Below are 22,248 nucleotides of genomic sequence, written 5' to 3' on the forward strand. Positions count from 1 at the left end.
GACCACAGGTGGAGCTGAGTAGCAGAATGTCTGCCTATCAATCAATGGTCTAGATTTGGTCCTCAGAACTGAAAGGAAAAAAAGTTCCCATGGCTGATGTTATCAAGTCATTCTAAATAACTAAGACAGTAAGTAAGAAGCAATAAAAACCTTAAGCTCATAATTAAGTGAAAGTGGGTGGCAAACATAAAACTTTTAACTAGCAGCTTACTATACAACAAGAATCAGTTAAAAAAAAAAAAAAAAAAAAAAAAAAAAAGATCCACTACACAAAGGAGCCAATTCAGTATACATTTACTTGATTCTAAGCTCCTGGCCCATTACAGCTCAGACCTATAAACAGCCTATGGAGGAGGGTGTCTCCCATGCATGGCTTTCTTAGAAAAACAACAAAAAGCCAAGTGTCCCTGATGTTTCAAATGTGATTGTTTCACACTTCCTTGTGAGCAACTGCCGGGTTTCAGCAAACTCAAGTAATTCTTGAAATCTGCAGAAGGAGACAATCACTCGGAGGGCCTGCCTAGACATCATTTCCCCAAATTCAAAGTCTGTAGAAAATGTTGTGACTCACCAGAGAGAGATTACTCACATCTAGTTTTTCTTTCTTCTTTAACCAAAGATTTAAATTAAGGGCCATCTGGTATGTAAAAGTCAAATGTCTTTTGTTTTTTTTCCAAGGTTAGATAGGAATAATCCAGTGTATAGATATTATGTAACTAAAGAAATGTATTGAGAATTTACAAAAGGCAGCTGGGTGGTGCTGGGGCATGTCTTTAATTCCAGCAGGCAGAGGCAGGTGGATCTCTGTGAGTTTGAGACCAGCCTGGTCTACAGAGAGAGTTCCAGGACAGCTCGGGCTGTCTTGGGGAGAAAATATGGCAGAAAGGATGTTATGTATTATTGTCACATTAGGACGCAAAGCACGAAAAATAGTGATGGTGGCATTCTTCAGCTGAGAAGGCAATGTTAAAGGCGAAAGAGAACAATCCGTTTGGATAGAACTTTACAGTGTGTTGATTGGGTGCTGCATCTTATGTTTAAAGATCTGGACCTCGACTCAAGGCAGCATGATGATTGGATTCTGGGACCCTTTCCACTGGCTTTCACAAAGAAGGAACACCTAGGCTGACAACTTCAGAGTGAGTCAAATCACAATTGAGAGAGAGTCATAAAGTGTCTGAAGACCATCTCCCCAAATCACCCAAATTAGCCTATTTGCGCCTGTGGGTATGGTGAATTATTTGAACAGGCTTTCATCACCCACCAGTGCTCTCTACTACCTTCTACAAGCTCCGCAGCCACAAGCAGAGCCACCGCTGTTCAAGCCCCTAGGGCTTTCTCAAAGAAGCCACTAGCTGACTTTGTTTCTGCATCAGTTTGGTCTTTCATGAGATGTCCAACAGGCTGGGGTTCCTAAGAAATTCTGCATTGTGAATCTTGTTCAGTGAATGCTGAGTGGTCTGAAATGAAAACACTCAGAGAAGTGCCGAGTTTATTAGAGTGAGGGAACACCACCCTCACATTGCCACCCGGAAACAAAGACCTCAGAGGCAGCCAAGGCACTGAGGAGAATCTCAGCATCGGAAGACACCCTAGGTTGAACAGGTTCAACTCCCTCTTCGTGTGCTAATCCCCACCAAAGCCCGATCTCCAGTGGGCTGAGGTCCATCTGGTACCATGTCCGCAACCTCACATCCAGCCAGCTCCGAATCTGCACTGGGGCAGCAGATGACGTACAAGCACCTACCATCTGGTAGCACACACCTCCACTTAGGCCCCACAGTCCCTTTTCCTATGAAGAAAGGATCCCAGAACCCATTGTTAAGTCGCTCAATATTCCCTACCAAGCACACAATGCAAAGAAGTACTGGATCGAGGGACTGAGCTAGTCCTTGGGCTTTCAGAAGGCCAAACTCCTGGTCCACAGGATGCCTCTACAGCAGGTTTCAGGAGTCAGGCATCTCAAGGAATGCTTGTTTGTGGAAGATCCTTCACCAAGAACAGTTAGACTTGCTGTTCTACCAGCTGCAGTTTGGCAGTCTTGACTCGATGGGCCTCCTTGAGGTTCTGTGCACGGACCTCCGCATTTGAAATGAACTCTACTTGTTGGATAGGGAACCAGCCTTGCTCCCCATCTGAGAGTTTCACACCCTCCAGCCAGCCTGCAGTACATGGTCAGAGGAAAGAAGAATTAACTGCTAAAGGCTCGTGTTAACTTCTTGGACCTCCTTGCTGAAAATTAACCTGTATCCTAAGGCTGAATGAACTAGGATCCTCCAACAGGAAAAAACCCAGCCTTGCAGGGTAGGGAGATGGCTGCCTTGGGTCTGCTGATGTTTACAGCCAAACATTTTGGAACCTTCTTCACCGCTACGGGTTGAATTTTGTCAACCAAAGTATTTATCCATAAACCTAATCCCTGGCACCTCCAAGTCTTTTCTTTCTTGGGAATGAAACTGCTGCAAACACAATTCATAAAACTACATCAAGTTCTGTCAGCCAATCAGAATCAGTCTCCACATAGAAAGGGTAATGTATATGCACACAGAGAGAAGAGGCCACAATGATATGTGTGCGGAGATTGAGTTATGCAGCCACAAGCCATTACGGAGCTGCCAGACCCGGACAAGGTAAAGGACTGTTCTTTAGAAGCGTCAGAGAAGCCTGCTGACACCTTGATTTGGGACGTCTCACTGCCGGAGCCGTGGTAAGGGAATTAATGGCTGTTGTTATCAGTGGTTGTCGGTGCTTTGTTGTGGCAGCCCTAGAAAGCCAGTGCATGCCTCTGCTGCCAACCTCCTGCTTACGGGCTCACTCTCTTACCATCACTGCTTTGCTGGGTCACCATCACAACATCCGCCTTCTCCAGTGCCAACTCATCATTCTCTCGGGGCTTGTAGGCTCGGAGGCACTGGACTTGTGGAGATTCTTTGAGAGAGAAGAGTGAAGAAAAGTTAGGAGCAGTGACTCCCTAGGGCACAGGCAGGAACTGTGAGGGAAGTGTGGAAGGACCTGAGGTAGATAAGTGTGGAATTGTAGACAAAAGAAGCCACTGGCCCACACCTTTAATCCCAGTACTCAAGGAGGCAGAAGCAGATGGATCTCTGTGAGTTTGGGTATAGCCTGGTCTACATTGCAAGTCTAGGTCAGCCAGGGGTACAGAGTGAGAACCTGTCTTAAAAAACAAACAAACAAACAAACGCCAGAGGAAAAAAATGATGAAAAGAAGAAAACAACAAAAAACCCCAAAACCAGTACCAACCACCTTCATCAACTACCAGGGATCAAACAAGCTAGTAAAGAGATAGAAATATTAGTATGGGATCTAATTTTTAAAAATTCTACTTCCCTGGGGAAGACTGCTAGGAAATACCCTGTGACCACACATAACTATTCACTGTGACAAATACTTGAGGTGCAGTATTTGCCTTTTACGATGCTCCCCAGCCTTTCAGTCTTCAATGGAGTTTGAACGCCTTAGACCTGACTGTTGGAGAGGAGCAAATGTATCCCTTATTCAACTGTTTTATGCCCGTGTTTTGCTTTGCTAATAATGCAAAGCACCGATTTTGTTCCAAAGGAAACAAGATACAGTCCGCTCTGAGACAAATAGAAGTGATCATGATCAAAAAGCATAGATTTCAGTTGCCATGAATGACACATATTCCACTGCAGAAGTTCTTACTTGTATGGCCCCAGAACGGAAAAAAAAAAAAAAAAAAAAAAAGGCATGAATCGATGTGTTTGTCGATATTCTGGTGGGGTTGCTCAGGTAGGCAGGGTATATAGCAGAGAGGAAGCATTTCTCCTATAGGTTGGAGGCATTATCTTAACAGACTTGGCTTTAGGGCTGGTGACAGTTAATGGTTTACTAAAGTTTAACAATGCATTCTGTAAGTCTTACCTAATGGTCGCCAGGATGTCAGGGCAGACACAGTGGTTGGTAATAAAGGCTATTATTGTGATCAAAGATGGCACACTTTAATTTTGGCTCTTGATCTGTGACCCTGCACCTTCACAATCACAAATCTCAAGTCAAATGGCCAGCAGGATCTTCAGCACAGAACTGAGAACTTGGCTGGCAGCTTTTTGAAGTCTGTGAATCTTGCATCGTTTTCTGCATTGTACCAGTAAGGGACCCCTCTCCTTTTAAATATAGCCTTCTACCGTTAGACTTTCTTAGTGCCCTTGATTCCCTTTGCCTTAGTTTTCTCATGTGCAATTGATGGACATGATGATTTGTTTGTTTGGCTGTTTTTGGAGACAGGCCCTGGCTGGCCTCGGAGTCACGGAGCTCCGCCTGCCTCTGCTAGGATTAAAGGCGTGCACCACCACCACCACCACCCAGTGATCAAGACGATCGGTGATCAAAATGATTCATGAGGAAATTCTAGATGTTTGCTTATGAGCCAGGCAGCATTTCCAAAGACTGTAATTAAGTTCAAGAGAACACAGTTCACAGTACACCTGTCCTAGAAGCAATCTTAGATGGGTTTGTCTTTATACTTTACCTTGCTCTACTGATTTCTCAGAAAATAAATGGAATGCTACGTTATTAATGGTGCACCGTTCCTCTAAATCTCAGCACCACCTTCCATCCACAGAAAATGCTACCCTCTTTACCTACCATAAATGAAGCAACCAGTGAACTGTACAGCAAGCAAACAGCATTGGGGTAAGTTGGGTTCTCCTAGGTCTTATTCCAAGCTTCATTACACTACTCATTTGTTCTTCTAACCCACAAAAGGCCCAGTGTTCCCTTAACATGCTCTAGGCTGTGGCTGCCCTGTGTGCTCGAGGTGAACAGCCTCAGCTGTCAGGCTGTGGCCAGACCAAAACTGTGTTGGTCTTTTCTTGTCATCCCCATTGCGGCTACACTATCTCTTCTGTGTCCCTCTTACACCCTCAATTGGTACAACCAAGTCAAAATCGTAGCAGATAAGATTTAAAGGAATATATATTTTACAAAGAACAAGTATTTGCCTAAGGCAGTGAATGGATGCGGAAAGGTACCGCCACGGGGAGCGACAGCTTTTAGAAGATGTATCACAAGAGTTTAGGCTTCAATCCGCCATGAAATTCGGAGGAAAAGCAATACACAGAAGCACCCAGCACACTCAACCTGTCATCCAAAGGGGACCACAGACTGACACTGCCATTTCTGATACAACCATACTCACCATAGCATTCAAGTAGGTCCAGCTCCTCTCTGGGCATGGCCAAAGCTGAGATCCACCGAAGTTTTTCACTTCTGAATAAAACACAAGACAGTCATAGCTTTCAGTTGCAGACTAGGAACACAGCCTGAGGGCCAGTGGTGGGGAAGGCAAGTGGGTCCCAGAAGGACTTGTCTAATTCAATGACTCCTAAAGTCAATGGGATCCTGCCTGGTTGGAAACCCAGTATGACCTTGTACTATGTGTTAGTGTATCCCGTCTATGCTTCCTTTCTGAATTTCTTTCACAAAGAGTCGTAAGGTGTGAACTGTCGACCGTATGCAGGAACATTTTCCAGTCTGGAAGTCACACCAAGCAAAACACTCGTCTGTTTAGACACGGCCACTCTGCATGGTCTTTACTTACCTCCCTTCAATTAAATATCTAAGATGGAAATTACTACTTAATAATAAGTAAGCCAGGGAGGTATGTCCATTTCATTGTTGTTGTTGTAGTATAATGTGATCTTAGCCTAACTTGTGATCATCTGGAGGTTTTTATATTATCTTATCCTCTGCTTCCAAATGAACCGAGGACATTGAGAATGACACTTCCAGAAGGATGCTGCCCAAAGCTCTAAAAAAAGAACACAAATCTGCACCTGATTATTTGTCTCCGGTGAAAGCCCAAGTCCTGAACCCAAGTACTATATACGAACACCCGCCCGCCCCCCAACTCCTGTGCCCAGCCCCATCTCACTGAGTCTCAGTGCGGAAGAGGAATTCAGCTTGGGTGCCCTGTGTGTTGTGCAGCAGGAACAGACGAAAGAGATTCTTGTGAGGTCCGTGCAGCTTCATTTCACACTTCTCCCCTCGAATGGAGGAGAAAGGAGCGTGGTCAAACACCAGGAACCGGCTGCCCCTGCAAGACACGTCTTCTAAGTCTCATTCTACAGTTTTCATCCACCCTCACACTCAGTCTTAGGTTCAAACTCCCTGCTCTTTGCTTCTATGCTCTCCCTAGAAAACCCATACAAGGGCTCAACTTGCTCTCAATACAATATCAGTGTCTCAAACAACCATTTGCCATAATATTGCTATTCGCTACTTTAAAGAGTTGAAGAGATAACCAATGTTAACTTCCTAAAGTCCTAAAGGCCAGAGTTTAAGCTCTGACATTAGTCAAATGGCTGTGTTGGCTAATATCCTGGGCATGACGCAGGGAAGCCACAGATAAACTTATTATTTAAGAAGACGGTGTTTCTTTGCGGTGGTTTACTCATGTCTATAACATGGGACAGGTCTGGTTCTGATTTCATGATGTAATTTGGGAACATTAACCCACCTCTTCTGCTCTCTACGCTATGAGTCATGACTGAATCGTCTAACTGAGTAGGGGCCTGTTAGAAGCAGGTCATTTGGTGTACATCTAGCCCTATCCCATTCTATTGTACGCCCTGGCCTCCCATCCCAGCCACTGACTCTCGGGGTCGGGACAGCAACAGACAGTCATTGAAGAGATGCAGGTGGACTGGACGAGTGGTCAGTTTCCTCCTCAGCCCTGGGGAGGCACTGAACTCAAGGGCCATCAGCTCCCCACTCTTCACCAGCCATCGAGATTGGGAAATGAGTGGGAAAATCTAAGACCAGGAAAAGAGAAAAGGCAGGTCATGAGCTTCCTCTCAGTCTAGGGATCACCAATTCCAGATCTCCCCTCTTGCTCTTAACCAACCCACCCAGACCCTGTGCCTCTCAGAACCCTCTAACCACACCACACTGGTGTGTGGATCCCATGTTTCCACGCTCAAAGGAAGGTGACCCTGATCTAACAGGTGAGGGTGTTGGGAGCAGAAGTCTGTGAGCCCAAGTGGGGCTCACTAAAGAGCAGGAGGGCACAACACCACACTGTGGCAGTCAAAGAACTGGAGCAGTTATGCTATCTGCTCTTTCCCTGATGCTGGTCAGAGCCAAGACGGGGCAGGAAGATTCAGGCCTAGAGCTGAGGTGATCCAGGTGGGGTCTGCTGGGAACGGGGGGCCTGGGCAACAAGCTCCAGCAGAACTTAAGAGAAGGACTTCCCTTCTCTTCTGGGGAATTAAAGATGGTATCCGTAACGCACTAGAATTTCAATGCTGAAGATCAATTTTATATTTGTTTGGACAAGACATTTTGAGGTTTTTTTGGCACGTTGCTCTTGGTTAGGTTAAAGGTGATCTGATAAAATAAGTGAGTCAAGCATTCTTCACCGCTAAATGCTTATATAGCCTTATTCTGGGAAATTCCTTCTCTGCATTTATTGAGTGCTCCTCCGGGAACTACTGCCCCTACCCCTTTTCTGATTATTATGACAGTCTCCTTATGCACACACATCAATAGATTTAACAACCTCTACTTTTACACCAAAGGTAATAAAACCCACATAGTTCGTCGCCTCCACCTATTAACATGTGTTGTAAACTAAAATGATCATTTGCATATTCCAGAAATGGAGAGAAGGGCAGGTGGAACCGGAAGGCTAGAGATGATGTAAGGAAGACGACTCTGTCAGAGGATGGCCTACAGGACATGCTAAAGAGGGTCACAGGCAGGGAGGTGTGCCAGGGACAGCTCACTTTGCACTCGAACTCAATCTTCTGGCTCAGGTAGATGAGCTCCTCTGTCCGCCGCATCCTCTGCACGTTGTTGTTGCAGTCTCGGATCAACTGAGAACAGAGCAGGGAAAGGAAGGGGGAAGATCACTGCGTTACAGTCCTGGCTTTTAAGTCCCCTTAAAGACATCTGGGAAGATGCCTGCAGACCTCCGTCTTTTCTACCAGGCTGGAGTTGAATGAAACACCATCAAAGTCATGTTTAGGTTGCCGGAATACTTTACAAGATCTGAGAGAATATATTGGGATGAGGGACTGTGGTATTGGGAACACAGTTGCTGGACATGAAATGTGAAAAAATAAGTTTCGTCCATACAGGGAGATGGCTGAGCTCTCCCCTTAATCAGGTCCCATGCCTCATACTTTCTTCAGGCATGGTACCAGGGGAAGGGGGGATAATTACCCCTGAATGAGTACTAATAAGTTTTTGGATGTGATGGCTACCTACCTTCTCCAGGGCATGGTGTGCCTTTGTGGCTTCTGCCTCTTCTGAGGAGCCAGGCTGGGTTCTCTTCAGAATGTTCTGTAGAACAAATAGTGGGCAAGAGCCAGACGGGAGGAAGAATGAATAAACAGGAAGAGATAAGTGGGGGGTATTTGATGTACAAGTCAGGGACACAGTTCCAGAAGCAAAGATTTCTGAGAAGGAAAGATGTGGGCAGTTGGGAAACCTCTCTCTCTCTCACACACACACACACCCCACACATGATGTGAAAAACTTCCTAAGAATGGATGATCGTTTGCCTACTAGCTTCATGTCTCTGAGTCAAGGAAATTGAACCAAAGAAGTAGCTGCCGTACCTGAAGCAGCAACTTCAGCCGGGTGATGCGCTGGAAAGGCAGTATCAGAAACGACTTGAGAGACAGGCGTTGGCAGATGGGGTCGCTCTCCAGCTTCTCCAAGACCTCCCGGAAACTGCTGTTACTATTCCTATATGAGCAGCGAGACTCGGTGAGGGGGGCGGTGGGGAGTAAAGGGGGCTTACTGAAGGCATGGGGAATGGAGGTCCAGTGTAGGATCTGGGATTGGGAAGCATGTTAAGAGCCCACATGCAGGGTCCAGAAATGGCTGCAGAGAGAACCTGATATGGGGAGTGGGCTGAGACTTCGGCTGACATAGAGGAGAATACATAAATACATACATAAATAAATAAATAAATAAATAAATAAATAAATAAATAAAAATAACACGAGTACTCTGGGGAGAGCGCCCTGGGCTAGGGACTGAGTCAAGGTCATGGCGATGTCCACTAAGGGAACAGGCAGGGATCATTCTCACATGAGGCTTTGGAAGGTGCGCTCCTGGTAGGTCTGGTTGGTGACATAAGGCAGGTAGACTCGGCGGAATTCTGGGGCATGATTCAAGACAACATCACACACTTGGAAGGAGAAGATGTTGTTCTCGAAGTTTTCTTCTAGGTCGGAAAGGAACCTGCACAGTATTTAAACAGTCTCATGAAGCACTGGGGTCTCGGCTAAGCTCGTTTCAGCCCTGCGCCTTCTGAGTGTGCAGCTTCTGTTTCCATCGAGTCACCAACTTCTACTGATTCCCCCTAGCTATGCAGTACAGCCTCCCCAAGGCTGTTACTTCTTTATTCCTCCTTTAAGTAGAATTCTAATACCCTATTTCTCCTTTTCTTCTCTTCTGGTTTGCCAATCTTTCAGTGATTCCCCCCCCCCATACCTTGTGTCCACTGCAGTACACACTCAGAATGTATGCAAAACCTCACTCCAGAAAGCACTTCTCACTCATCTGTCAACAGACCTGTGAACCCTCACCCTCTCTCCTCTTCTTAGCTTTCCCCACCCCACCCCCTTCCTTGGAGGGAGCCCAGGCCCACTTTCATCCAGACTCTGAAGACACAGCGGCTAAAACCAGCGAGGCTGAGAGAATGGAGATTGGAAGAAGTCTCACATGGTGCTGACGTCTCGCACATCCTGGAGACGAGAGAAGAGCCACTGGTGGTCCTGGGTGGACAGTGTAGCCCGGAGTTGGACTGAATGTTGGAAATGGTCCACAGCTACGTTTAGACTTCGAAGGTAAGATGCCTCTGACACAATCAGCTCAAATTTGGCCTAGAGGGTTGGGCAAGGAGGGGAAGAGTAATGAATACTTTTATGACCTCTCTGATGGACACCAGTTGTCGAGCAATGTTTTCGGGTGCAGCACTGAACTAGGCACATCTTTTCGCCACTCACAGTCACAAAATTCAGCTTAGCCTAGCAGGGATACGGAAGAATATTTGAGTACATAAGATTCAGTATAGGAGCTGAACAATATGAGTGAACCTCTGTGTCTTTCAAGAAACTTAAATATATACTTATACACACATACAAACAACTATAATTTCACAGATATGTTAACTTAACCACATCACGGTAACAATTCTGCCAACAACATATGCTGTGCTATATATATGCCTCACAACAAGGCGGCCAACACTTTAAATAAGCGCAGCAAAATTCAAGTAAGTTGAGCGTTTCTGGAATTTTTATTAAGCAAACAGACAAAAAAGGAAACCAGAAATAAAGCCAGAGAATCATATAGGAATGAGAATGAGGTACAAGGCCTGGTGGTTGCATAACCAACGCAGCACCACGTGAGCTTGAAGAGATTGAAGGGACAGATGTTCTAAGTGTACGAATTAAGTGGGTAGTTTTTATTGTGTGTGTGTGTGTATGTGTGTGTGTGTGTGTGTGTGTGTTTAACGGGCGTGTCTTTTTGCAAGCTGTGGAAAAGCCTAGAAGAGGGATGTCTAGATGGGAGATGACGGCCTGCTAGTCTTGGGCACGGGGAGAAGTAGACTGGTCTAGGCGTCGAGCGGGCGGGCAGACTTGGAAGACCTTGCCTATTTGCTAGAAGTGGGGTGCACAGGAGGAGCCAAAGCCAGCACCCCGCTGTTCAGTTGGGTAAAGGGTGGGATTAGGAATCGTTGAAGAAGCCATAATGCTCTAGTGCTCTGAAACAGGAAATGACTTAGGGAGGGAGGAAGCCGACAAGCTCAATTTGAGGTCTGAGGAGAAACTGAATTGGGGGGGGGGAAAGGGGGGGTGGTATGCGAGAAAAGTCCTCCTTTAAACCCGAAACCAAGCACTTAAGAATGGTGTGGAGGGTCCAGCAGGGGGCGCAATGACCCAGACATGACCAAGGACAGAATGGGGCTTCAGTAAGGCCACTTGGAACTTGGACAGAAGAGAAAGATAGACATCCCTTGCTGATCGCTGAGATGGCCAACCACACAGGAACTTTGTATACAAACTCAAACCGTGACATTGCACATAACGTTCAAAGACCATGCGGCTTAGGTGGGTTCATTTAAGCTTCCGAAAGTTAGGATTTGTGTTGTTGTTCTGCCCTTTTATACTAATACGGTGACCCACCCCTACACATACACACTCCAGGAGACACAGCTGTTAAAAGGAGCGGAGCCTGTGAAGGAACATTGCAGGCTCCCAAGATGTTGTATGATGACACGAACATGTATGTATGAGGTGATGGATGATACAGACGCCTCTTATCACACACAAGAGGCATGAGGACTGGAATCTGGACCCTTGCGGCTTCCTAGATCACCGAAGACTTAGGGAGAGGTAGCCAGAGTACATCTGATTTCATGGGATTGTCTCAACACTTGCAGTGAAAATTACACAGCTTGCCTGGGGTTCCCCCTCTATTACATGGAGCCAGGTCTGCGTCGCTGAAATTCAGTCATATTTTCTGACTGATTATTCTGTAGTAACCATTTATCTTTTAATTTTTATTTTTTTCCTCTCCCTGTTTTACCAATGGATTTGACCACGACAAGCAACGTATATTCATGAAGGGTTCGTGTCGAGATCACTGGTTGTGAAGCCCGCTCATCCACCCCCCCAATGGGCGTGGTCAGTGCCACAGAAGGACTATCTCACTACACGCTCTCAGGTATTACTACTCTAACACACCACGGCCTTTCTCCCTGGGAAGGAAGGCTCTCCCTCCTATTTCAGACAGATCCGAAAGCAGAAACTGCTTACGGAAAACGTACGAATTAACGGCAGCCGCTTAGAACCAGGTAAGCATCATCTCCTGCAGTCTTGACGCTGGGAGCGATGAGCAAACAGGGACATGAAAGGACCAAGGGACAACGTCCTATTGCCCTCTTCAAAGGAGCCAGCACAAAGCCTGGGTGCGTGGCTCGCCTGAAACGCTTGTGCAATTGGAGAGGAGGTCATAGCTCACCACAAAGCAGACGGTACTGTCACATCCCTCCCAGGAGATTCAGGGGGACGCTCACTGTGTGCGAGCCCAAGCCAGTACAGGCAGGGGAAGGAATGAGTGTGGGAAGAGGGGAAAGTATACAGAGCCTGAGAGCAGGTCACATCCTTCAGTACGGCGGTGAGCAGCCACTGTGTACAGGTGAGCGTGGGCTGGGGACAGCCTGCTCTTGGTGGCAGAGGTGAGGCGGAGATAAAACATTAGCAGATGCCATTCCGTTCTCCCTCCTCTCCCCTGCCCCGCCCCGGGTGGTACCTCCTGCAGTTTTTGATCTTCGTGGGTCATGGAGAGCAGCACTGTGCTGTTGCGAACCATGGGGATTTCCTGCCAGAGAGAGCCACTCGGGGCCATGGAGAGCCGCTGGAGATAGGAGTCCGAAGACACCGTCGCCTTTCGGCGATGCCGAGGGGAGGAGAGTCCAGGTGCCTCGGGCAGGCTGTCCAGCCGCTGCTGGCTCTGGATCTCCTTGTTCAGAACAACGTCGCTGTACTCCTGATAAAGCAGCTGGGCTATGGGTGAGGATTCATGGGAGAAGGAGAAAACCCTGAGAAAATGAAGTGGGTGGAAGCCATCTACGGCTGACCTCCGGCAACCCTGGCTTCTGGACACCACCACTTTAGCGCCGGCTGTCATGAGTCCCAGCCCCACGTTAGCGGGAAGCACGCCCGAGCCTAGAGACCTGTTGCAAGGTACTCACAGGAGTTGATGAGCTTGGAGCAACGCCTTGAAAAGCCTCCAGTCCCTTCCTTTGGTTTCTTCTCCCTGTGGAGTAGGCAGACTTTGGGGTACTTGCTGACCAAAAGACAGAAGACCCCCACCCCCACAAACACACACACAGTGACTTTAGATGAAATCTCTAACCCTCCAGACACACAATGGGATTCCAGGACCAAAGGAACAGTGGCTTCAACCTGTCTCTATCATGGATCTTTCCATTCAATCCTTCTCCCTTATCTCAAAGTCCAGAGAAGATCCTGAGGCCTTGGGGAGAGCTTACAAGTCCAGAGAGACATGTCAAACAATAACCCCAGATGTTATGTGGGAGGACTGGTTTCTAGCTGACCCACACACAGTGAGCAGAACTGGGCAGGTCCAGGCATCCCTTCCTAGCATTCCTTTCTTCTCCATACTTTCTGAAGATAGGAGGCACCGGGAATTCTGAGTCCCGGCATCGTTATCCAGTGAAGTCTTACTAAGGAAATCTTTTGTGTCACAAATAAAGACTGCACAGCTGAGTTTGTGAGGAGCCGGGACAACTCACCGGAAAACAACAGGATCCGAAGAGCCAGGAGGTCTTCCCATGCCCGGACTTCTTAAATCTGAAAAGGGAAATAAATGGGTGAAAGGATGAGCGGGAATCACAGATGAGCAGAAGGAAGATGGTTCTACTAGACTCTGGACGACAACACTAAAGCCAGGAACCCAGTCCACCCGGGGTCCCTGGCCCTTTGTAATCAGCTATACCACCGGCCTTCACACAAGATGGGCAATGCACGAAGAAAGGTAGCCTAAAAGTTCTTCAAGGCAGACAGCGAGCAAGAAGGGCCGTGGAGGGAGTCCGGCAACTTCAGGGAGAGATGGACTTCGGGGGAAGCCAGAGATGGAAGGGTAGAGAGGAAGAACAATCTGATGGCATCATGGGGCCATGAGTTTCTGAGTTGATGGTAAACGCAGAGAGCGGCAGAGATGGAGACCTAGAAGAAAAGCTTCGCCTAACAAAGATCTTTCTGCATCTCTGCTCCCCACTTACCTGAACAGCTCTCAGGCAAGAGAGAAGGTCTCCGCAGGCCTTGCCGGTTCCAGCTCTTGTGCTTGTTGGACGCCTGGCCCACAGCCTGGTCACCGGTACTCTCTGTTCTCACTGGGTCCTGCCGAGGGGACCAGCTGGATGCCTTCTCCAGTTGGTGGTGGGTGAGTCTCTCTGACTTTCTCGGTGCTAAAGCTGACCTCCGTGTGTCATTACACCCATCCCGAGGGGCTGACCTTCTAAACGATCCCATCACTGGGGGCTCAGACTCCTCGGTGAGCCCCGACCCATCCTTACTGGCAGGTCTCTGAAGCTCCGGGACCCAGGGAGTGGTAGGGGAGGAGGGACTTAGAAGGTTTGTCATGTTGCTGAAAGCCAGGCCCGGGGATACTTCACTACTGCTCCTACTGGAGGGAGTCAAAGCTTCTGTTGCTCTGCCCGTGGCTGGGGGCCAGGAGGTCCGTCCAACAGAGAGAGTGGAGGCTGTCCAGTTTTGGCCAGTGGGTCTCGGTTTGGCTTGAGCCCCTGAATGTACAACTCCCCCCTGGATGCTCCTGCTTCTCGCCTTGGATTTTGGGGGCAATGGGGGTGGTTCAGAGGGAGGGACTGGGGGTAGGGGCCTGTACATCCTTGGTACACTAGAAGGAGAGATGGAAGGACTGTGCTCAGGCACATCGGGAGTTGGCGGCAATGGTTTGTTGTATCTCAGCCTTGAGATGGAGGTCTGAGGATGGTGGGAGCTCTCTGGGGTGGATGGCAGGGGGTGGTGCTGCCCTGCCACGACGGATTCAGGGACGAGGGGAAATGGGCCTTTAGGAGATCCATGTAGCCCCGAACTTAGGGCCCACGGAGGAGGGTGGCTGTATCGCTTCAGTGTTGGGGCTCCTGCATGACGATGGCCATCTCTCTCTACTACAGAACTGTAGCTATACCTCTTTTCCGGGGGAGGAGGGGGCAAAGCTTCATGTGTCCTCGTATCCATGGAGACAGAGGGTGGAGAGGGAACATCCACAGGAGAGCCTACGCCAAAGGCTGGGTGCTGTGGGGAGTCCCACAGCTCACTACCGCGAGGGCCGCTGCTGGGCCTGTCTGGATTGGAAGGCAATTCTTCGGAGTCATGCCTCGCAGCAAGGAAAGCAGCAGAGGACTCTGAAAAGACGATGCCGTCCCTGCTCCTCCAGTCTCTCCTTGGGATCGGGGAGCCGCGGACGGCAGGTTTGGGGGGCCTCTGCGGTAACTCCCAATGAGAGAAAGAAAAAGACATCCCCACAGAGTCCGTACTCTGTTCTGGCCTGTGGGAGCCCGGGAAGGAGTTACTTCTCAGATGTTGGGTGGCTCCAGGGTGGCTTGTGACAGGGCTACGAGGGTTGCCCTTATCAAAGGAGGCACGTGGGTCCTTGGCAGTTCTTGCAGGTACCGGAGGGGTCTCAAGTGCCCCACAGCGGGGCGGTGTGTCAGGTGAGAGGGAGGCTGCTAGGGTATCCTTCCCACGAAGGACAATGGGAGAGGTAACAGGCGACAAGGTGGCAGTGATGGGTAAGATCTCAGCAGGACTGGCAGGAGCTGAATTGGGAGCTGAGACAGCCTCTGAGCCCTGGATGGACACTGTCCCCTTGCTCAGCCTGAATCCCCCTTGCTGGCTGTTGGGAGTCCTGTCATCCAGGGGTTCTTCAGTAGCAAAAGAGTCAGGTAGAGAGCAGGGTTGGTGAGACCGTTCTATTGGCTCCGGCGCAGGAGTCAGAACCTGTGGCATCAGTTCCTTGGGGACAGGCTCCCCCTGAACCCCAGTGAGGTCAGGCGCAGAGCGAGAGATGCCTGGAAGCAACGTACTTGAAGAGAGAACCTCGGGAGCTTCTAGAGCCGCTGGCGGACAATGCTTGGCCTCTTGGGCTCTCCTCCCTTCCTCTGCTGCCTGCCCACCCCTATCCCCATTCCCTCGCTCCCGCTCACCTGAGGGTACAGCCTCCTCCTGGTCCTCGACTGGCACCACGTTCCCTGTTTCATCATGGTCTTCCTGCTTCCCACTTACACTCTCTGATTTCACTACTAACCTCTGACTCTGCACACACTGAGCACCCACCCTTCCCTCTTCCACCTCCCTTAATCCCCTGTCCAGCCCCTCCTCCTCCTCCTCTCCTGGGCGTCTCTGTCCCTGCACCCTCCTACCTCTGTCCTCTTGACCCCACCCCCTGTGGTCCAGACCTTCCCATTCCCCGCGGAGCCCCTCACTTTCCCTTAGTCCTTCAGGCATTATATGGTTTTGGTCCCGTCCCTTGTTACCATTAACCCCCTGTCCCTCCTCTTCCTGCTCCCGGGGAAGCCCATCAGAACAAATGCTCTCCCTCAGAGTTCCTTCCTCCTGAATTTCGACTTCCTGTCCTTCCTGCTCCTCCGGTCCAGGGGCCTCCCGAGGTTGGAGGAGCCCTCCTTGCCTTTGCCTTCCTTGCCTGTCCTCCAGCTGTTTCCAGGGCTTGAGCAGTTCGCTGCCATGGCCCTCACACCCATCAATCTCACTAGGGTGTTTTTTGCAGGGAGGCCAGACTTCTCTAGGGTCCCAGGTGTCCAGAGGAGAGCTTTCGTCTTCCTTTGCTTTGCTAATCGCCAAGGCCAAGGACAGGAGTTCTGGCTGCAATTCTAGCTCCACTCTGCTGTCTACTTCGCTGGGAGTGTCTAGCCATTCTTCCTGAACAGCACAGGCCAAGAGGTCAGGGGCAGCTACCGTTCTTGACAGTCTGTCTTCAAGGCTCTGGGCTACTGGTTCCTGCTGACCTAGAGTGTCACAGGCCTCAGCCATAAGGATTTGCTGGCCGGTCCCCACATCTGAAGAAACTTCCTTTAAGAAAAATCCCATACTATCAGGTGGGTGTTCACTCACGACCCTTAACTCCTTTGGCTGGCTCATCAAGGGTCTGTGTCCATCTGCCCACTTGTAGGATGGGTCTTGGCCTTCTTGAGCTTCAGGCTCCAAGGCAGGGACCTGACTGCTCCTCATGATAGCTTCAGGGATAGCTTTACTGTCTTCTAGTGCAGGGGCAGGTGCACATGCTCCATGGTCAGGCTCCTCAGCCTCCATCAGGGCTGAATCCTAAAGAAGAATGCAAAACAAAAGTCTCATCTGAGTCTGCGTACACAGGGAGAGATCAAGAAGAAGATGCATGGGAAACTTCTTCAGTTCAGTTCAGGGTGGTCCTTCAAGACAGGTACTCAATGAAATAAGCGCCGGCCCTTACGTGTGTTGTTTAACTTTTTAAACTAAGCTACAATTTCTTTTTTTTTTTTTCCACATTTATTTTTATTTTTACATAATCTGTATGTACATGCAGCGCCCACAGAGTCCAGTAGAGGGCAGCACATCACCTGGAACTAGGATTATAGGTGCTTGTGAGCCTTTAATATGGGTGCTAGGAACTGAACCCTGGCGGTCCTTTGAAAGAACAGCAAGTGTTCTTAAGTGTTAAGTCACCTCCGTAGATCCCAAGGGAATTAGAGGGGCTGGGGAGAGGGTTCAGTTGGTAAGTGTAGTAAAGGTTTACCTAGAGGAAATGGGAAGGTGGTGGCTCAGTTGGCATATATACGTAAGGACTCTAGCATACACATAACAATACCAGGAGTAGTCATGCGTGTCTGTAAGCCTATAACATGTGTAGGGGTGGTCAGAGACTAGTCCAGTCAATCAACGAGAACCAGTTCAGTGAGCGCCTGTCTCAAAAGATAAGGTCTCAAAAGATGAGGCCTTCAAAGAAGATATCTGGCCTCAACTTCTGGCCTCTACAATACACACGCATGTGCACACACATGCACACGCGTGCACACACTTTACCTAGTGTAGGACAATCAGCAATGACCAAGACAAAGCTCCTAGTGGATCTTGTAGTCTTGTGGGCGGGAAAAAAAACCTGATTACAAACAATTCAATCAGCATCGAAGACCATCGTCAGAGTTCCTGGAACTGCCAGCGGCCATCGAACTCTAAATTGTATTATGCCATCGTCTATTCCGCCCTCTCAACTCTCTGGACTCTCGGTGTGACTCAGCCTGGAATAACTAACTACCAGACATGGTGGCTGACACACCCTACATCTAACAGCCAGTAGAAGCAGTGTCAGGAGTGGAACTATCTTCCTGAGCTGCTGACATAGGATTAAAGTAGGTCAATATAATAGCCGATGTACGACGGATGATGAGTCCTTTGCACACAGTCTGGATTTTACTCATCTTTCTGTTTTTACAGTGTCTAGCAGTGCTTTATAACTGATGAACAATTTTGTTTTTAATTATAGACAGCTGCTGTGAAACGGAAAGACAACCCCGCTTACTCTACTCAACGTGGCTCGTAAAGACGCCGCCGCGCCGCCGCCGCGCTACCTTCATTCCGGCCCTGTCTTTTCGCTAACGCCAGCTTAACTCCCCTCTCTGCTCCCAACATTTTGACATAAAAAAGCACTTCATATCCTAGTCTGCAAAAAGTTAAGAGAACAACGGGAGAGAGATGCCGCTTCAATGTACTGCAATTCAAAAGCAGCATGCACGCATGACCACTCTCCCTGTCTCCTCTAGGTCTGTATGCCAGAGACTATCTCTTTATCCGCTCTTAACAGAATCTAAGCGGCCCTGGGCATCCTTCGTCTTCTGAGTACGTGAAACAAGTTCTGCCTACGTGCTTGCTGTCTTCATAGCCTTACATCCCACCCGCTCCACCCAGTTTCAATGGGTACCACTCTGCCAGTATCGCCTACATCACCGGGCTTTGGGGAGTTAGTGGCTGTGCCTTTTCCTTCTTGGTATTTATGAGAGTGTGTTTGTCAGGACTTAGGCTTTGGGATTCTAATTCCTCAAATGGGTCAAACTGCATTTCTACTTCAAGTAATTAAAAATTACAACTCACCTCACTTCCCCCCTTGCAACTGCACCATTTCTATTTATATAATTATGTGATCTGATTTAACCTCCGTTTCAACCGGTGAACGACAAGCTGTGTGAGGCGTGTTCTGCTCAGTTGCCTACATCTAGCACAATGGTAGACCCACAGTACGTGCTCAATAAATATTTTAAACATAAAGAACATGTCTCTCGTTCCCCTCCCGGCCAGGAGTTCCCGTTGTGTGCGTACACATCTTTGTACCTGGAGCGCAGACTTCATACAGTTCATTTTCCACACAAATGCCACTTATAGTTTAGATTCCTTGGTATCTTCTGGCTAGCCCTGAGATTAATACCGAAAGTCCAGCAAAGATCATCCATGCTGTACAATCCAGCCTCTGCCTTCCTTTTCCAGCACCTGCCTCTGCCCTCAGCTCTCGACATCTTTTCGCTCAGCTACAGGCCATCATGTGTGCTGCTCCTCCTCTGGCATTTGATCCCAGAGAATTCTACCACACACTGTATCAGGATCTCATGAGGGCACACCCTCTACCGTGTAAACTATGCAGTCCCCTCTACCTAAAGTGTTACGGTTCTTGGGGGAGATGTATAGTCAAAAGGGTATGCTTGCATTTTCAGTTCTGGAGTTTTGACTCTTTGCTACCTTTTAAGTCAACAGTAGAAATAATTTAATGTATCTGAATATCCTTTTTCCTCATCTCTAAGAGATGTGCTTCCTTAACAGTTCTAACGGAGATCAACTAATAATATACTATACATTTTGTATAATACTATAAATAAAAGTGTTCACTGGCGTCTTCAAGAATCGCAGAAATGGCAGGTATTATTGCTCTGAGGGGCTGAATATGTGTAGGAAAGAAACAGAAGACTAAGCCGCAGAGGCCTTTCTAGAAACACAAGACCTTGCTCAGTTTGCAGATAGCAAAACTCAACCTCAAAGGCTCCATTTCCTAAGCAAATGATTCAAGCAAACCCAAACAAAGACTCCTGGTTTTAGTCTACTCTAAGCACCTGATCATCCAGCCACAACACAGGGGAGGACCCTATGAACCCCGGGACCCTCTGTGCACCCCGCTGTGCACCTTTCTGGTTTAACGTGGAAAGCTACCCACAAAACTGTTTTTTGTTATCAATGCAGAGTACGTACATACATACAAACAGACACACACACACAGTGACTTACCTACCCTTGCAGTCTCTACGCAATAGAATCTGACATAACCAAATAGGCAGTCCCTAGGCACCTTGCAGATGCCATATATGACAAGTTCCTGGTCATCTCACAGATGTAGATATTATCTATATAGGGCAAGTAGATATGACTGACATAAATGCACCTCGGTTGAAGGATTTTTATGTCCTTTTCTGGTTAACTGGCAGCGTCTGCCTTGTGCTAGCTAGCCCTTAAGTATGAAATACACAAGTGATATGTAATGTGACCTTATTCTCTCTGCCACATGTTAAATAACACACCCGTTCACTGACACCTTCTGAAACTTGCTCCTACCTGCCTCAGAAACCTATGTGATAAACCCTGTTATCTTTCCTCTCCAGCATCTGTATTGTCTGGATCCCTATCTCCCAACTTCATCAAACCATAAAAAGGGGACTCCCTGGATTTATAAATGAGTTCCCGACATAGCCACATGGAATCTACATACACTATGTGCTATGTGGATATTTTTTAGTTCTGATCTAAGGACACGATAAATGCCTGTCTCTGCAATCTTGCAACTATGTCTTTATCTTTTCAGAAACAGAGTAGTTGCTGTGTGGGTGCTGGTGGAGCAGGCCTTTAATCCCACCGCTCCAGAGATGGAGGCAGGTGGATCTCTGTGAGTTCAAGGCCAGCCTTGTCTACAGAGCAAGTTTCAGGACAGCCTGGACTATACAGAGAAACCCTGTCTTAAACACTCCCATGTGCCCCTCCCCCATAAAAAGAAAGAAAAGATGTATGGTAGTCACCTGTTTACACTCCACTCATCCCAAAGGTAGCAAGTAACCTAGTTCCTAAAATTAATTCTGTCTCAATGACCCTACACAAACAGGCGTGACATGGCTAGAATGTAGAGAAAACTAAGGGAAATCTGTAAAACATGGTCTTATATAAAGGCATTGGAATTAGAATGGAATTTTTTTTTTTTTTTTTTTTTTTTTTTTGTAATTACCCATTCCGTTAAGAGTTGAAATGTCTTTTACCCTTCTCATCTGGGGTGACTAATCACTATTTATCTGCACACAGGCAGAGACAGGGCACAGCATCGCAGGAAACTGGCTTCCCTCCAGACCAGAGACATTTTGCTGTGTGACTTTTTAAGAGACAAAACTCCAAGCCACCCCCCATTAACAGTATAGGGCACAGCAGACCTCCAGTCTCTCCTCCGAACAGCCCACAACACCTTAGCTCTTGTCTACTTCTAACCACCAGGTATAACATAATTTCAAAGATACCTTTACGTAATTCTTGGTATTGCTTGTGCATTTACAGTGGCATCTACATTTCTGCCTACAGGAGGAAAACAAATCTCCTGCCTTCAATCCAAAAGATAGCCCCTCACTTTCACTTAGCTCATACAATCACAGCACAGATAAGTAACTTGATTCTGTGTTTGACACTACTACCCTCAATATTCCAAAGACACCACGGCTAAGGCCTGTCCGACCAACTTGGTGAGGCATTAAATAAACATCTTTGATCTACTCTCTCATGTCTTAAACATTATCGATGGTCTCAGAGGACAGACGGTCTTATATAAGAATATCCTAAGTGAGGATGTTTACACCCCACCTGTGGCCATGGGGCCACCCACTCTGGTAAGGTGTGACTTGATTATCCTTAGTGACACTGTTCTAAGTGGCTAGCTTACTCTACACACACACACACACACACACACACACACACACCACACGGAAAGCAGGGAGCCCTGTTTACAACGAAGGCTGTCAATCACCTGTTTGTTTCTGTACCGTTCTGTTCAAAACACCATCCTGTGAGAGAGCCCAGTTGTGTCCACACCTGAGTAAGTGGCTATTCCAGACACCACAAATGTCGGGGTATTCTAGTCTGTCTCAAAGACAACCTCAGACAAATCACATTATGGGCAGTCATACCCTCTAGAGAGCCCTGATACATGAAAACTTTGGCTATATCTGGAATTTGTGTATTCTTTGGGGGGGGGGGAGGGAAATCCCTTTACATTCCTTCCGACTTCTTCCTTTTACCAACCAGTCTTAGAATTTACACCTGGGTCGGTCCCCTGCCCAGCTCCTCCTCTCCTCCCCCAAGTCCTTTCAATGTTCATGGTTTCGGTATTAGAGGCCTGGTTAACAAATAATGACTGTTTTGATAGGGCCTGGAGCGTCCATACCCCAGGTGTAGATAAAGCAGGAAGTCTGGGAAGAGGCCACATTGGGGGTGGTTTCTCTGGGGCTCGGGGCTTTAGAAGTAAAGCCGGGAGCACAGTGGGAAGCAAAGGGAGGAAGGAAGCAGAAGGAAAAGCAGCCTCTCTCGCCCTCCACACTGTTTGGTGTGCCCTTCCCCCGCAGTCTGACCACTGCTGGC

The 22,248-nt window shown here is 48.1% G+C and overlaps 1 protein-coding gene across 1 annotated transcript; it reads right to left on the reverse strand.

Moving 5' to 3' along the window:
- Nucleotides 1–1,266: 1,266 nt before the first annotated feature.
- On the reverse strand, nucleotides 1,267–16,907 carry Arhgef5 (Rho guanine nucleotide exchange factor 5). The gene is made up of 14 exons (XM_051174649.1): nucleotides 13,809–16,907; nucleotides 13,320–13,377; nucleotides 12,756–12,820; nucleotides 12,314–12,567; nucleotides 9,719–9,879; nucleotides 9,083–9,235; nucleotides 8,605–8,734; nucleotides 8,252–8,326; nucleotides 7,768–7,857; nucleotides 6,638–6,795; nucleotides 5,916–6,077; nucleotides 5,181–5,251; nucleotides 2,824–2,928; nucleotides 1,267–2,162 (listed from the first exon to the last, which is right to left on the reverse strand). The coding sequence occupies exons 1-14, from the start codon at nucleotides 16,876–16,878 to the stop codon at nucleotides 2,005–2,007; spliced, it is 4,710 nt and encodes a 1,569-aa protein (XP_051030606.1). The 5' UTR covers nucleotides 16,879–16,907; the 3' UTR covers nucleotides 1,267–2,004.
- Between the last annotated feature and the right edge of the window lie 5,341 nt (nucleotides 16,908–22,248).

Source organism: Phodopus roborovskii, unplaced genomic scaffold (genome assembly GCF_943737965.1).
Source record: "Phodopus roborovskii unplaced genomic scaffold, PHOROB, whole genome shotgun sequence".
NCBI classification, from domain to species: Eukaryota; Metazoa; Chordata; class Mammalia; order Rodentia; family Cricetidae; genus Phodopus; species Phodopus roborovskii.